The 17,459-nt window shown below is 36.3% G+C and overlaps 1 protein-coding gene across 1 annotated transcript in view; it reads left to right on the top strand.

Moving 5' to 3' along the window:
- Cfap44 (cilia and flagella associated protein 44) overlaps nucleotides 1–17,459 on the top strand; it is a 66,521-nt gene that overhangs the window by 18,723 nt on the left and 30,339 nt on the right. The window contains exons 9-19 of the mRNA XM_042676865.1: nucleotides 439–594; nucleotides 1,127–1,174; nucleotides 1,621–1,720; nucleotides 2,264–2,358; nucleotides 3,856–4,065; nucleotides 4,894–5,004; nucleotides 8,583–8,741; nucleotides 9,361–9,597; nucleotides 13,207–13,352; nucleotides 14,629–14,899; nucleotides 17,384–17,439. Of these exons, the coding sequence (XP_042532799.1) occupies nucleotides 439–594; nucleotides 1,127–1,174; nucleotides 1,621–1,720; nucleotides 2,264–2,358; nucleotides 3,856–4,065; nucleotides 4,894–5,004; nucleotides 8,583–8,741; nucleotides 9,361–9,597; nucleotides 13,207–13,352; nucleotides 14,629–14,899; nucleotides 17,384–17,439 (1,589 nt within the window). The remainder of the gene's footprint in view (nucleotides 1–438; nucleotides 595–1,126; nucleotides 1,175–1,620; nucleotides 1,721–2,263; nucleotides 2,359–3,855; nucleotides 4,066–4,893; nucleotides 5,005–8,582; nucleotides 8,742–9,360; nucleotides 9,598–13,206; nucleotides 13,353–14,628; nucleotides 14,900–17,383; nucleotides 17,440–17,459) is intronic.

The raw sequence follows: 17,459 nt of genomic DNA, 5'->3' as shown, positions 1-17,459 counted from the left end.
CCTTTTCTGGCTTAGAAAACAAGTGAAACAGCTGGGTATCAGTGGCTCACACCTATAATCCTAGTTACTCAGGAGGCTGAGATCTGAGGATCGCGGTTCAAAACCAGCCCAGGCAGGAAAGTCCATGAGACTCTTATCTCCATTTAAGCACCAAAAAAACAGAAATGGTGCTGTGGCTCAAATGGTAGAGTGCTTGCCTTGAGCTGAAGAGCTCAGGGAAAGCACCCAGGCCCAGAGTTCAAGCCCCACAATCAACAACAAAAAAAGAAAGAAAGAAAGAAGGAAGGAAGGAAAGAAAGAAAGGAAGGAAGGAAGGAAGGAAGGAAGGAAGGAAGGAAGGAAGGAAGGAAGGAAGGGAAGAAGGAAGGAAGGAAGACAGAAAAGAAAAGAAAGCAAGTGAAACTACTAATTAAAGTATTTTCCTATTAATTTTACAAGATATGGGACTTTGAGGCAATAGATACTGCTGACATTATAGATGACAGTGGATTGTTGGAGATTGAACCTATTAATGAACTTGTAGTAGGCAAGAATGTCAAACTCTTCTCCATGATAAAAATGGATGAAATTGGAAGTAACTTTTGGTTGGCTCAGGTATGTTGCATTCTTCTCTTTCAGTTCTTTAAAGTTACCTGAACATAGTATTAGAATACTAGTACAGATGGGTATTGATGGGTCATCCCTGTAATCCTAACTTCTAAGGAAGCTGAGATCTGAAGATCAAAGTTCAAAGCCAGCCCGAGTGGAAAAGATGAGACAATGTCTCTAATTAAGCAGCAAAAAAAATGCCAAGCTGGAGGTGTGGCTCAAGTGATAGAGTACCAGCTGTGAGTGAAAAAGCTTAGCAAGTATGCAAAGCTGTCCAGTGCCAGAGCACACAAAGTATAGACTAGTGTAATGGACTGTCTAGACTGAAAGTCCATTTTACTGTAAGAAGTATAAGGCTGCACTGCTTACTTTTGGTTGGATTCTAAAATATATAGAAATTATTTATATTAAATATCAACTACACACTATGATATATGTAAGACTTAAATTTTATTCTTTATATTACTGGATAAAAATTTAAATTTGATGAATGCTTAATATGATAAAAGAAAATTCTGTTAACTGTTTAATTTTTTAGGATGCCAATGGAGCCATATGGAAACTTGACCTTAGTTTTTCAAATATTGTAAGTTGGATATTTTTCTTATTTCCCTGTAACTTTCATAGGAAAATCTGTTGTTATTTAAAAGACAGTTTGTTTTGTTATATTAGATAATTTTTGCCATTAAATAAAAATGATCTATCATTACACAATTCACTCTTCACAAACATATGGAATGTTCATGTATATTATCTCACATGATAATCACAGCTATTTGGTTGAGCCAATCTTATTTTACAGAATGGAAATAGTCATTTGATAGGACTTAGCAAAATTATAGTCAGTAAGCACAAAGCCAAGACTGTCTGTTCTTATTTCAGTGCTTTCTCCTAGCCATTATGTGTTTTCTTATTTCTATCCTAACAAAATCGCACATGTGTCAGAGAGTTCTGTTTGCATTTCTTTGAACTTGACCTAAATTATCTGTTACCCTATCTTTGAGATCTGGTATGGTCTTTTTCTGTTCTCAGACTCAGGATCCAGAATGCCTCTTCTCCTTCCATTCTGGACCTATTGAAGCAATAGCTGTTTCTCCTGTTACTTATCTTATGGCCACAACTGCCTTGGACTGTAAGTGGGAACTCTTAATGAAGATGTATGGTCTTCTTTTGTTTTCAATGAGGTTGGGTTAAAACATCTGAGGATTTTCTCTCAATGGAAACCTCTTAGTGAGGTGAATTGTTGGGAACTCTCAGTGACCAATGCAACATCTTTGCTCACTGTGAGAGATTGAGATAAAGACCCAATCTGTAAGGTGTTCATAATTTGCTATTTATTTTTTTTATTTGCTATTTATTTCTTTATTTGCTATTTATTATTATCTACCTTCAAGCTCTATCATGTTTCTTCCTTCTTGATTTAAGGTAAATCTATAATGTGATCTGTGCAAGGTGAAACCAGTCATCAGTAATCTACTTTATTATTTATGTTTATAAATTTCCTGTCAATGTCAGTATACATGGATATTTTTGGCCAAAAAGGCCATTCGCTTTACAACTGATTAGGTATTTAAGAAGTATCTTGTTATAATACTTGACTTATCGAAAATGAACGAACATTACTTTAAGATAGCTTATGTTTATCATTTATTTCTTTAAATCTATCTTTGTATAGGTACTGTTCGAATCTATGACTTTTCTAGCAAAAATTTTTTGACTCAGATGAAATTCAAACAAGGAGGTACTACCCTCACTTGGGTGCCTCGAATGGTAAGTTTGGTGTCTTAATAAACGTGTAAGAATTTGTTGTTAATATGCTGTCAGTGCTAGTTTATGGAAATATACATTTTCCTGGCTTAGAATTTTAGAGGTGAATCAGAATTTAAGTTAGCTTATTTCATTCATAATGTGATAGAAATCATATTAAGACCTCATCTCGTAATAGGTTTTGTCTTTTTTCTTATGAACATCCTTTTGGCAACATGCCAGTTAGTAATAGTCCTATGTTGCAAAGTAATTATCTGCCAGAGCTCTGTACATCCTTTGTCTACCTGTCTCTGATTTTATCATCCTAACATTTTCAGAGAAACTACCATGTTCAGGATTCTGTTTTGACTTGTGGGATTATAGCAGTTTACAAAAAGACTTGTACTTGTCATCATGGTTCACACACTTTAGTGGGAAGGAGACAGAAACTGATCATAAACCAAACAAATGACTAAACTGTTATATTGGATGATATTAACAGCTATTGGAACAAATTAGGCAAGGCTAGGGAGTCCCAGTTATACACTGCTGTGTAATGAGCTATTCTAGCATGTAGTAGCACAGAGACAAGTTATTTGATTTCTGCTTACATATTCTTTGGATTGGGAATTAGAAGAACCAACAGCAGAACTGAATTGTCTTTGCTTGATTCCTTACTTGGGAAATCTTGAGTGGGGCCTGGAATAATCCACAGATTTCTCATCACAAAGCTGGCACCTGGATTGGATAACTTGAAGGCTAGACTTGAGTTGGGACACACAGAAGCGTTCACCTGTTCATGTGACTGGGACATTACCATAAGCACAATGACCTCAGAGTTGTTGCACACTTCTTAAATCCAGGAGCTAGTGTTCCAACTGATAAGGCACAAAGTGGCGGCTTTTTTAATAACCTGGCCTCAGATGTCCAAATACAAGATCTACCAAACTTGACTGGGAGAAGCTGCACAGTCACAAACAACACCCAGATTTCTGAAGCAGGGACTTTATAAACCTTTTCTTTTGGCAAATAATTTACAGCCATGATTTTTCTTTTGTTTGTTTTTTCCCCCTCTCCCTCTCCCTTCCTTTCCCCTCTCCCTCCATTTCCCTGTCCCCCCCCTCATCTTCTTCCCATTCCTCCTCCTCCCCTTTCTCTCTGTCTCCCATTCTTCCTCCTCCTCTTTCTCCCCCTCCGAGTGTGTACCCAGGTGCATGTGCCAGTACTGGGGCATGAACTCCAGGCTTCATGATGTATATTATTATGCTAGTGATAGGTGCCTAACATGTGGTAAACAGACACTGTGCTAGTGTTTGAACGGCTGCTGTTAACCCTTCTGTGGCCATTCATAATGGCCTAAAATTAATGGAGATTTCCATAATGTGGTACAGGGAGTTGCAAAGGTCAGCCAATATAAAATTACCTAAGTCTAGATTTTAAAAAATAGAAGTATTTGTTGTGTAATACAAATTTATTCATCAACTAACTTCAGGTCCTGTGTATTTAATTATTCTACCCAAGGTAAGCTACAATGGAGCACAAATTAGCGTAGGATTCGAAGATGGAGTTGTTCGAATTCTTGAACTTTATGACCCAAAAGGGGTCACAGTTTTTACAGGACGGAAGAAAATTTTGGATGCTGAGATGACTTTGAGATATGTTTTCAAACCCCACACCGCTGAAGTCACTGCTTTAGCATACGACCGTGATGGAGATATTCTAGCCACAGGGGTAAGGAAATTGAGGATCTCCTTCTCATTTCCAACTGGAATTGCCTTTTAAATCTACCTACTTAATTGAGTCTCTTTACTGAAATAAGCTTCCTACAGATATATTCATACTTTATTTTCTCTGTATTCATATTCACTCAGGGTAGTCTTGTGTATAACATTTAAAGACACTCTTGAACATTCTAATGTTTATTTTAAAAGATTAGAAAATTTAAATTGGAATCATGCTGGATATATTATTTATAGTTAGTATTTTACAGCATTTATATATTCTTTTTAAAAGTAGCTTATTGTTATAGAGAGGTGATGTACAGAGGGATTACAATGATGAGTCAGGCAATGAGTACATTTCCTTTTGTACAGAGTCTTCTGTTCCCTCTCTCTCTCCCAGTCCCTCCCTCCCATGGATAGCTCAGTTGTAGAAAATCTGCTCAGTGATAGCACACATGAGGTCTTGAGTTTGATCCCCAGCATTGCAATAAAACAAAACAAAACAAGAAAGCAATGAACCAACCAAAACACAACTGTGATCAATGCATAAGATCACTGTAAATTCATGCAGTAAGATAGGAGAGTATGTATTATGAAATTTTTATGAATTTTATGTGTATGCATAGTTATCACATTTTTAGAATGGTAGATTGGAACCCAGGTGGGTAAGATGTAACAAGTAATTGAACTAAGAATTCTCTCATATTAATAAGTATATATTATTAGTATGTATATGTATAAAGCAGATACACTATATGTCATTAAACCCTTTTTTATGCCCAATGGATTAGATTTCATAGTAGTAAATACTGGATGAATGTGTCTCTTTTTTTCTTAGAGTAAGGATCAGACTGTCTTTTTCTTTGACGTGGAAAAGGACTATAACCCAATTGGTTATATTAATACTCCTGGACCTGTTTGCCAGTTAATGTGGTCCACAATATTTCATGTAAGTCATTCTTCTTTGTCCTCAAGATCACAAGTATCTGGTAGCTAGAGAACCACAGTTGGGATTATTAACCCTGTTATTTGGTCCTCCAGGAGTCATAAAGGTAAGTGCAGGTGGCTCCATTTGTTGAGCATTATTTAGGAGCTCTGATTGTCCTCACCACCTCTTTACTTACTAGTTGGTCACCATTCTCTTCCACACATAGAGCTGTATCAGGCTTGCCTCAAGAATGGTGACGTCTAGTCAGATACACCATGATTTCATTTGGACCAGTCACTCTCTTAAGAATCACACGCTCAGGGCTGGGGTGAAGCTCAGTGGCAAAGTGCTTGCCTAGCAAGTCCAACATCCTGGATTCGATCTCCAGTACCGAAAAAAAAAAAAAGATAAAAAATACAGTTAAGAAGAAAAAGAAGGGGCTGGGAAGGTGGCTCAGTGGTAGAGTGCTTGCCTTGCATGTACCACATAAGCAAAAAGAAAAAAGCCGGAAGTGGCACTGTGGCTCAAGTGGTAGAGCGCTAGCCTTGAGCTGAAGAGCTGAGGGACAGCGCTCAGGCCCAGAGTTCAAGCCCCACGACCGGACCCGCCCCCCCAAAGAAAAAAGAAGAATCACATGTCCAGCTCTAAGATCTGAGAATAGTTCCTTGCATTTGTTTCCTTACTTTTCCCTCCTCTCAATCGACCTTTGCTTTCTTGCTAATCTGTCATTGCTTCTTTCCTAGCAATTGGAAAGAAGTTGTGTAAGATATAACTAATAATACAAATTTGATGAAAGACACATAATACATAATACCCTTTTCGACCTCCTTTGGATTATTTGAAAATTAAAAAAGTTTAAAAAATTGGAAACAGAAATTCAAGATTAAATAACAAAAGTTATTTTAAGTGGTGCCATCTGTCAACACTTGTATTTCTAGAATTATTATATGAGAATTACTAATGTCAAAGTGAACTAGTCTAAGCTCATCTTCAAGCTCATCTGACCTCATATTTTTCCTGAAAGCATTAAGCTTCTGTCTCTTGTTTTTGGGAGAGGGACACAAGTCAGTCCATAGCAATTTGTAGGAATTCAAGTTGTCAACTGTTTAAGTCAGGTTAGTGGTATATACTACTCAGGAGGTGGCCGTAAGAAGATTGTGGACCAAGGCTACCTCAAGACAAAAATCTGATGTGAAAGGACCGGGGCCATGGCTCAACTAGTAGCATGAAACCCTGAGTTTAATTTCCAGTGATACAAAATAAAAATAAAAACTCAAGGGTGAACTATAACCCGTTCTCTAACCTCAGCCTTTCAACCTACTTCAGTAGGTCTCTAATGATACAAAGACTGGTATTTCATGTGCCATTTGCTTTCTTTAATCCGTGGGTTGACTCTTCTTCACTCCCTCTTATAGACACCTTAGGTTTCATAATTATTCATTCCAACATGCTGCGAACTAAATGTTAGATCTCTCTCAAATTAATATATTAAAGCTTAAATCCCCAAATGTAGATGGGACCTCTGGCAAGTGGAGAGGTCATGACAATGAAGCCATCAGAAGTGGCACGCGTGTGCTTGTAAGAGAATGAGGAGAGCAGAGCTTCCTTTCTGTGCCTCCTGGGAGTACTTTGAGCAAAATTTCAAGAAGTGTGTCACAGATGCCAGAGCCTTCGCTTGAACTTCCAGCCTTCAGAACCATGAGGAAGAAATCTGTTCTTTTTTTTTTTTTAAAGCCACTCAGAATATTTATAGTTTTCTGTTCCGGCAGCTGAAGTGACTAAGACAAATAAGTATCAGTGACATTTTTTCCAAGTGCTCTGATCCCCCTTTTCTATCTTTCATCCCTATCTGACTGTCCCCAACTAATTTGTAACAGTATCAAGGAAGATTAATAGCAGGAGTTCTCAGGCAGGAACTGCCTTGCCTCCCTACCACCAACAGAAAATCCCATTTCCCTGACTCCCTCTTCTTCCTCTTTATTTCTCAGTTGAAGAGCTGTTTCCCTTCCCCGTTGTCAGCAATTCTCATTCCAGGCCTCTGAATCCTCTTCCTTCTTGCTGTTTTCAATATTTCATGTTACTTATCTCTCTTTCCTGCCATCTCACTTTAACCTCATCTACTCACTGGATAATTTCTATCAGTACTTGTGTGTTCACGCCTCTCTGACTTACACATGTTTTCCAGCTGCTGCCCTATCTTCTCAGCCAACTTTCTCAAAAGGATTGACTATTCTCAAAGACTCCATTTCTTTATATATTCCTCTCTCCTTTGTGTGTTCTTCTCAGCCTTCTAGTTGCATCATTCCACCCATCAGCTCTTGTAAAGGCATCATAGATTCCCAATTGTTATTTACTTCGTATCTTTCTTGACACCTTAGCATCATTTGACCCCTGTTGACCTTACCTTTCTCTTTGAAATAGCTTCTCCCCTTGACTTTCATCAACTCCTTCACACTCATCGTCTCCTAGTCATTGTGTGCTATTTCCTTAGTGGTCTGAACCTATCTCTCATCTCTCTCTTCTGTTTTCCCTCCCAGAGGATATGATCCAAGTCTATAGTTTTCTTATGAGCCTGAATGTACCAGTGGATACTTGCACAGTGTTTTCTTTATGCAGCGTACTCTGAAAACCTTTCCCTGGTTCCATTATGTGATAATATTTTAGTCATCCTTCGCCCTCAAGCTCAGCTCTATCTTCCCAGGAAGTTTTGTGCAGTGTATTGGTTCTGTGGTACCTTTGCAATTGTAATTTACACTATTCTATGTAAATTGCTATGTGATAGGATGTCCATCTGCAGGTAAGTTTCATAATGGTCTGTTTGTCTAGCTTTGTTTTTATTACAATTTTATCTTTAGCATGTGAAACAATCCTGAGTATATAGTAGGTGCATAACAAATAATCACAGTGAAATAACAGAATGAATAAGCATTTCAAATTATGAGTCAATGAAATATCAAATATCCGGGGGATTTCCCATGCATCATTAAATACAGGATTTTTAGAGGAAGAGACAGGACTGAGTTGCAGAAGTTTAATTTAGAATCTAAATTTTCTAGGTTATATGTGAGAGGTAATCAAGGTTGTAGATGTCCCCAAGAACACTTAGGAAAAACAGGGACAAGAGGGAAGAGAACAAAGACCTTAGGAGCATCCATATTTAAATAAACTTAGGCAGATAGAGGCTTAGCTGGTAAAGGAGACAAGGACTTAATGTGTTGTCTACACACTGCATTTCTAATTATAACCTTCAGTCCTCAGGGCTATCAGATTCCACAGCCACGTATTTGGCTCTAGACTTGTGTTATGGCATCTCTAAAGAAACCATATCCAAGTCTAAGTTTAATAGTTATCTCACTTAATCATTATAGAATTGGTAATTAGTATTACTAAGGATATAGTAATAATTAACAAGTCGTAGTGCCAATAACTACAGTTGGAATTAAGCAGCTTATAAAAATGACTGTGCATGTCAGCTGTACTTTTTTTTTCTGGCTTATAATTTTTTTTGAACTTGTGTAAAAACTTCCTTAGATGTAAGTGATATATTTGTCTTTGTCTCTTCTTTTCTCTTCTCTTCTTTTCTTTAATTTCTTTCTTAGCCCAAAAGTACTTTGCTGATTTTCTGTGAGAATGGATATGTCCTTGAAGCTCCTTTTCCAAATATTGAGGAAGAGCCTGATCGTGATGTTGTCTCCTATGAAATCCATGGATTAGGCATAAAATGTTTCCATTTTTCAAGCATCAAATCCCAGATTCTGGTATGGAGCATTCTTGAAGTATTATCTCCTGATATTTTCCTTTTCTAGAACATAAGATACCCTGCATAAAGAACTGGGAATATAAAATGAAGAGTAAAGCAGATCCTGACCTGAAGGAAATTATAATTCAGTAGGAGGCAGTAGAGGTCAAATATGATGTATAAATCTGAGAGATAATTCTAAAAGTGTAAAAGGAGGAAAAGGTAAAATGATGGGAAGGAGGGATACCAGGGTTGGGGACTTTTATAATGGACAGTTAGACAGACAATTGAGGGTGTAAATCTCAGTTTTACGAAGGTGGAGACAACTTTCCTCATGATTGTGCAATCACTTAAGCTGCTGTATTGGCCCTGAGAGAAAACTATTTAACATTTTTTTAAGGGAAGAATGACAAAATAATTTCTACAAAACTGATATCCATAAAGGTAAAACAGAAATTGCAGTTATTTGAATTTTATTGATGAAATATATTCCCCCAAATGGTAATTATTCGTAAATGGTATGATGTGTTAAATCAGAGCCATGAGTGGTTTTGAATCCCATCTTCTTTCTGTCCTTGTCACACCTAACAGTGTAAATGAATGTTACAATTTTTTTTAAAAATGTCTCTTTTAAAAAGAGGTCAATGGAAATTGAAAAGAGACAGAAAATAAAGGAGCAGAAGGAAAAGGAAAAGGAAGAAAGGATGAGGATGTTAATAGAAGAGTTGGGAGAAGATGGAGCAAACGAAGTCCAGGAACAAGAGCAGGAAGAAGCAGAGGAAGAGGAGCCATTACCTCCAATTTTTATTCCACTACACCCCTCTCCCATTCTCTGTGGCTTTTACTCTGAGCCAGGGAAGTTCTGGGTTTCGTTGGTGAGCAATAGTGCAATAATTTTTATCTCAATCATATTCTAATCTAGTTTATAGTTTTATTATTTTTCACCCCATTCTTACTTCCTTCTCATACTGTTAAGACTTCATTGCGCCGGGTGCCGGTGGCTCACGCCTGTAATCCTAGCTAATCAGGAGGCTGAGATCTGAGGATCAGGGTTCAAAGCTAGCCTGGGCAGGAAAGTACAGGAGACTCTTATCTCCAATAAAACACAAGAAAACCAGAAGTGGCACTGTGGCTCAAGTGGTAGAGTGCTTGCCTTGAGCTGAAGAGCTGAGGGACATTGCCCAGGCTCAGAAAAAAAAGGTTTTGTGGGACTTCTGCTTTATCTACAACTAGAATGTGCTTAGAGAAATCTAAGACTATAAATGTGTTCAAATGGTCTCTTTGCCACTGTGAACAAATTGGGACTTGGAAAAAGTAAGGAAGAAAGGTGAGCTAGAGAAAGAAGGGGGAAAAAAGGAAGAAGAGGAAGAGAAACATTAGACTGCTACAATGTAGCAGTCTACAAATTTTCAATTTGTATTTTCTAGTCTTATCACGAAATGTTTTCTCACTCTATTGCAAAGCAAGATTTGCATCAAAATATAATTTTCAATTCTTTACACACATGTGTGTATCTAAAAATCTGACACATAATTATATGTGAATGACCATACTGATTCCTAACTGGACTCCGTTTTGAGCAGCCATCGGTATTAAACAAGCCAAAGCTCATTGCTATAGGGAATGAGGAAGGGTGACTCTTCCCTCTACCATGTTTCCTAGAAACAGATCTTTTGTAGCAACTTCAAAGATATAAGCAGCAAGAAGAATAGAAGGTAGGGTTAGACCCCATTTATTCATCCTTATTACCTGTCTGTCTTCTGTGTTTTTATTTTTTTGAAACAGTGAACATTGTGTAGAGTTCAAGGAACAAAGAGATTCTTAAGACATGGTTCTCATTTTCAGGAAGTTTCTTCATTTGAAGTAAAGAGGCACTGACACAACTACTTTAATTCAATAAAATTTCATGACTAGCATCTTGAAAACACTGGTGGAAAATTTGTTTAAAAAGACTAGTTAGTGTTTACTTATAAGGTGACAAAAGAAGTGTTATTATGGGGCATACTTTTACAAAATTATCTTTAAGTAGTATGCAAAGGAGTTGCCATTCAACAAAGCAGTTCATGAATACAATGTGCCTTGGCTAATGTCACCTCTTTGAACATTCTCACTCTTCCCTCCGACACCCCCTTCCCTCACTTTTCTTACTTTCATTTTCTTTTTTTTTTTTTTTTTGTAGTGCAAATAAGAAAAATGTATACACAAGATGCAGGACACCGGAATCAAATACAGTGAAAACAGGGGTTATACCATGGGGGAAGAACATACAAAAGAAGCAAAAAAATCATAGTACATTATAAATACATGAAAAACAATAGCAAGAAAGAACAAAAACACTTGTGTACCTATCTTGGGATTCATTTCACTTAACATCATCTTATTTGGTCATATCTATATAGCTCCAAAATCTAACTTCTATTTTCTGTTCATGGTCTTGGGCAATGAACCCAAGGTCTCATACATGCTACAAGTGGTCTACTAAGCCTAACTTTTAGTATATGTCAAAGCTTCATTCATTTTCAAGGCTGAACTGCATTTTGCTTCTCTATCCAGTCATTTATGGACTTAAACCACTTCTACCTTGTAGCTATTGTGAATAATGCTGCCATGAACATGGGTATTCAAATGCTTTTAGTTCCTTTTCACATATACCTAGAAATGAATTGCTAGACCAAAAGATAATTCTATTTTGCTTCTTTTCAACAACTGTAATATTGTACTCCATAGCAGCTACACTACCACCAATCATGAACAAGAGTTTCCATTTTTCCGTATCCTATGTGCACTTCTTATTTTTCACTTTTATTTCTGATTGTGGCCTTCCCAAGGGATGTGGTTTTGAACTGTACTTTCTCAATGACAAGTGTTGCTGAGTATATTGTTATGTTTTTTAGCCACTTGTATATTTTCTTTGCTCATTTTTTACTTGTGGTTGAATTGATTATCTGAAGTTTTTTTGTTTTTTTTTTTTTTTTGGTCCGATCGTGGGGCCTGAGTGCTGTCCCTCAGCTCTGGGCTAGCGCTCTAGCTCTACCACTTGAGCCACAGCGCCACTTCTGGCTTTTTTCTTTTTTCTTTTGTGGTGCTGAGGAATTGAACCCAGGGCCTCATGCATGCAAGGCAAGGGCTCTACCACTGAGCCACCTTCCCAGCCCTATCTGAAGTTTTGTAGTTGATTTCTAACTCTTAGTTGTGTATAGTTGCTATTAAATCAATCTAGTGAACGTCTTCCTATTGTTTTATTTTGTTATAAAATTTTCATTTTTCTATTTACTTTTATAGACTATAACAAATCTCTGAAATTTTCTATATTGCCTTCAAGTTTTTTAAATGTAAATCATAGTTATTTTGAAGTATATTGTGAGCACTTTTCTATTGATATGTTTTATAATTCTGTTTCTTGTTTCTTTAAAATTTTCAATCATGTCTTGGTTTTCCTAGTATGTCTTTTTTTTTTTTTTTTTTTTTTTTTACTAATGACTAGACCTTGTATGTGAAAAACTGTAGAGTTAAATTGATGCTCAGTATGTTCTTTTTTCTCATGGAGATTCACTTTTGGTTCTGGAAAGCAGCTTCCAATAGCAAAGAAACAATTTGAGATTAGATTTAGCTTCCTGTGAGAGCCATTATATTTCCCTTTTATTCATAACATAGAATGTACCACTCCAAGATTTCTATACAAAATCTAGTGGAAAGTGTATTTACAATGGTCCTTTCTCCTGGGAGGACCTGAAAATGATTTCTGGTATCATAAGCCCATGAGACTCCAGGTAACTCTGCTGAGCCTCTTAGCCAGTGGGCTGACAGGTTAATTGACAGTTGCTTTGGAGGAGAAAGTAGCAAGCACCAAATGCAGGACAGAAAAGTCCCTGTAAGACTCTTATCTCTAATTAACCACAGAAAAACTTGAAGTGGAGCTTTGGCTCAAAGTGGTAGAGTGCTAGCTTTGAGCAAAGAGATCTCAAAGACAGCTCCCTGAATTCAAGCCCCACCAAAGAAAAAAGAGTGGTCATATAGAGAAAGCAAGCAAATTAAAGTTGGACCAATGTAGCTCTTCCAAATGATCTCTATACAGATAGATTTTTTTCTAAATAGCACTGTTTGGAAATCAATAGTTTTTAACCTTATTCTAGGCTGAAAACTAGCTGCTAAAACAATAACCTGCAAAATTTTATTAAATACCATAGATTTAGAAAAAAATGCTTGAAGAAATAAGAAGGAATTTATTAAGTAGTCAAAGGTGAAATCCCTCATATTGACTTCTAGGTGGGAATGAATCATTATAAAGTAACTGTTATATAGTCACATGTAAATGGACAAAGGAGATATTTTGCAGTAATGACAAAATTTATAATAATGGCTATCAGATAGAAGTTTTAAAACAAAGTAGTTTGTGTTTTCAAATTACAAATAATACAGAAATCCTCATGCAATCATTCGTGTTATGTTCAAGAACTGCATTTTATGTTATTTATCTTTTCCAGGGTGGCTATGATTCTGGTTTTCTATATCACTGTGAATTTCCTCCATATGACAAAAATAGTGATTTCAAAAGTCAGAAAGATGAACCTTTTGATTTTTGTATTCTGGATGATGCAGAAGACAATCCCATCCAAACTATCACTTTCAGGTGAACAGAATTTCAAAAAACTCTAAAAAACACATTAGGTCTCATTTGTATCTTATGTTTTATGTATCACAGCGATTGTGGATGTTTAAAGATCTATTCAAATAAAGGTTCACACAAATTATATTTGGTTAAATAAATCGAATGAGTATGATCAAAACTAGTTACAGTTAAATTTTCCCATCCAATCTTCTATCAAAATTTCTGTTTATTACAGAATTTTGTGTGAATTTACTTTCTGTTACTTAGGAAGATTATAATGAATAATCAGACAACAAAGGGTCAGGATTCTGGAGAAGATACAAATTGAATCATTAGCTCTTTAAAACTTGAGAACTGTGTATATGTGCCCATAACTCTTCTAAAGACCAAATAGAACAATTCTACCTTTTAAGTTGAATTTCTTCCTTTTTTTATTTCTAGGGATCAAATCCAGGGCCTTACACACACACCTGACAAGCTCTTTGTAGCTAATTAACACCTCTAAACCTTTATTTATTTATTTATTTATTTGTGTGTGTGTGTGTGTGTGTGTGTGTGTGTGTGTGTGTGTGTATGTGTGTTGGTTTACTAGGGCAGCCACAAAATACCATAAACTTGGTGCCTTAAACAACAGAAATTTATTGCTTTCCCGTGGTGTGAAGACTCGTGTTTTAAAGTCAAGGTGACGTTGCTGATAGGTTTGCTCTCTCTTGAAGCCTCCATCTTTACCTTGTGGTGTTTTTACTTTTTATCCTTCCTGTGTGCATGATATATCCTTTGGATTTTTCTTCGTGTCCTAATTGTAACTGTTTAAAGGACACCAGTTAGACTGGATTACAATCTACATTAATGTTCTTAGCCTTATCTTCATTACCTCTTGAAAAGTGCTATCGTTTAATATGGTGGCATTATGAAGTATCTGAGGTTAGTGCTTCAACATGCAAATTTTGGTAGTTTATAATTCAATTCAGAACCACACCTTTGTTATTTAAAATGTGATCATTTGTTAGTCCACTTAAAATTAACATTATTTTCAGGGGCAGGGAAGATGGCTCAGTGGTAGAGTGCTTGGCTCACATGAGGCTCTGAGTTTGATTCCTCAGCACCACATAAGCAGAAAAAGCTGGTCATGGCACCGTAGCTCAAGTGGTAGAGCGCTAGCCTTGAGCTGAAGAGCTGAGGCACAGCGCCCAGGCCCAGAGTTCAGTTCCCACAGCCAACAAAAAAACAAAAACAAAAAACCCCCAACATTTTCAAACTAATAGGAAGAATAATATATTCTATTTTTGTCTCATAGCATTGGCCAGAGTATGATGTTTTGTGGAATGAAAAATGGAGCAATTCGAGTGTATGTTCAAGAGCAGAAAGACTTTTCACTGAAAAATTTGAAGAATTATTGGCACTTCAGTATGCATGACAATAATTACGGATGTGTGAAAGGTCTATCCACTAGCTTTGATGACCGGTTCCTGGTGACTGTTGGGGCAGATAGTAACATCTTTGTCTTCAACATTTTTTCTGAATTGGAGTTAGAGGCAACTCTCAAAGCCAAAGTGCCATCTCCCAGGGTATGTAACCAATTAAGCCCATTACTTAGTAACAATAGCAAAAGCAAACTTTATTTTGAAGTACTGATGTAAAAATTGCTTTGAACTTTGAGAAATATTTAAACACTTAAACATGATAGTAGAATCTTATCTATACAATAATATATAATCTATAATAGCTCTATAATACAACCTTATAATCCAATCTTCCTATCAGTATTATAATTTTGACTTTTTATTGCTTCTATATAAATTATGAATGGCATTTAATTCTTCTGTCAAAGGCATGTCTCTTCCAAATTTTAAAAAGAATGTGTCACATTTTTTTGTATCAATCCTCTTCTATTTTTTTGTCATTAGCAGTGTTTGAACTAAAGGCTTTGAGCTTGATAAGCAAGTGCTATAAACTTAATCCTTTTCTTAGGCAAAATTTACTTTTTTAAAATAACTAATATTTTTCAGACATATAACAATATTACTATTGTAGAGTCATGTATAGTATATACATCACAAAATGTGGCTTTGAGAGAGGTCAAAAATATTAATCACTTTAACACTTAAAATCCAACGATGTGAGTTGTGATCAAAAGTTCACTAATAGATTTCTGGCCTTGTGACAGAGATTGAGGGTATAGATCCCCAAATAATTTACTTTATATCTTGCCACAGAACTGGAATTCTGTATTATCAAAGTAGTACCTATGGATAAAGTCACTTAATAATCAATTAGTAATTAGAATTACTATTAAATGCTAAGAAGTCAAATTAGAAATACCACAGTTTAAATTCTGGACAACACATTGACTTCCCATTTAACCAATAGCTTACTTCCAATGAATACACAAAGAATATAGGGAAAATATGAATGGGTAAAGTTTCATTTTTTAATAGCAAAATTTGAATCATGGACCAATATTCAATGAGAATCTAACCCAGAAAATAAGGAATTAGAGAAAGTATATATGTAAGCAAGAAGAAAATCTTTATTTTTTTACTTTGTGCCAGCCCTCTCTATAAAACTTATGTATTAGATAAAAAAAGTGCTCCACAATTTCAACAATATACATTTATTTATGGCCATTATCAGTGTTTTTCCTTATATTATTTTTGTTGTTGAGGTACTAGAATTGAACCCTAAGCAAGTACTCTTGAGTCATGCCCCAATCATTTCTTTTCTCCCTCCCTCCCTTTTTACTTCACCTCCTCCCTCCCTCCATCTCTCTCTCCCTCCTTTCTTCCTCTCTCTCCTTCCATCTCTTCCTTCTTATTGAAAAACGGCATTTTGAAATCAATAATCTAAATTCGCGCGCGTGCATGCGTGCGCGTATGTGTGTGTGTGTGTGTGTGTGTGTGTGTATTCTCTGCTAATAGCACAAGAGTTCATAGTTTACATGATGTAATAATTGACATTTTGAGGATGGAATTATGGTAATATTAACATTCAAATATAGAGATATAGTTTTTCTGCCTACCCCTTTAAGTAAAACAGAAATAAATTTGTTCAACTATAATTTTTCACCTAATTTGTTTTGTGAGAAACTAGTTTTAAGACCTTTAACAAGCCAGGTACCAGTGGCTCATGCTTGTAATCTTAGCTACTCAGGAGGCTGAGAATTGATGATCAAGTTTCAAAGCCAGCCTGGGCAGGAAAGTCCATGAGACTCTTATCCCTTAGTACTCAACAAAATGTCAGAAGTAGAGCTGTGGCTTAAGTGGCAGAGCACTAGCCTTGAGCAAAGAAAAGCTTGGAGATAGCACCCAGGCCCTAAGTTCAAGCCCCAGGACCAGCACACACACACACACACACACACACACACACACACACACACACACACACACACACACACGAAAAGAAAAGAAAAAGAAAGAAAGGAAGGAAGGAATAAAGAAAGAAAAGACCTATAACTGTTAGAAAATGGCAAAGATGGGTAGAGAGAAATAAAGAGAGAGCAATTTAGAAAGTTAATCATTCTAAAATATAGGATAGAACATGTAAAATGCCATTGTGAAAGGCCTTTGAGCTATTAGTGTATACCAAGAAATGAAGGGAAGCAAAATAGGATCTGTTGGGGAACAGGGGAGAGCAGGTAGAAGAAGCTCATCTATATGCATATATGAAAAGAGAACAATGACACCTGTGAAATTGTTCCAAGAAGAGAGAAGAGGAATGAGACAGATGGAGAGGGTGAGTTTTTGTATGCATGTATGCAAATGTTACAGTGGACAACAATGTGAATAAAAATGTCATTTTAAAAATCTCTAAATTAAAAAAAAAGAAATTGGCAGATGGTAAAAAGGCTTTCCATTTACTTCTTCCTAGATATTTCAAGGGTAATACTATGTAATTTTAAAGGGCTAACTTTTTTTTTTTTTTTTTTTTGGTCGGTCGTGGGGCTTGAACTCTGGGCCTGGGCATTTTCCCTGCACTCTTCAGCTCAAGGCAAGCGCTCTACCACTTGAGGTATAGTGCCACTTCCAGGGGCTAACTTTTTACCCTTTCTACAGTTTGGAATAGAAATGGAGTCAATTCCAGAAGATATTGAAGATCCCAAAGCCTACAGGTATGGGAAGTTTTGATAAA

The sequence above is a fragment of the Dipodomys spectabilis genome, unplaced genomic scaffold (assembly GCF_019054845.1).
Source record: "Dipodomys spectabilis isolate Male_0828 unplaced genomic scaffold, ASM1905484v1 ptg000032l, whole genome shotgun sequence".
Lineage (NCBI taxonomy): Eukaryota > Metazoa > Chordata > Mammalia > Rodentia > Heteromyidae > Dipodomys > Dipodomys spectabilis.
The sequence above is the reverse complement of the archived record's forward strand: the minus strand, read 5'-3'. Positions and strand labels throughout refer to the sequence as shown.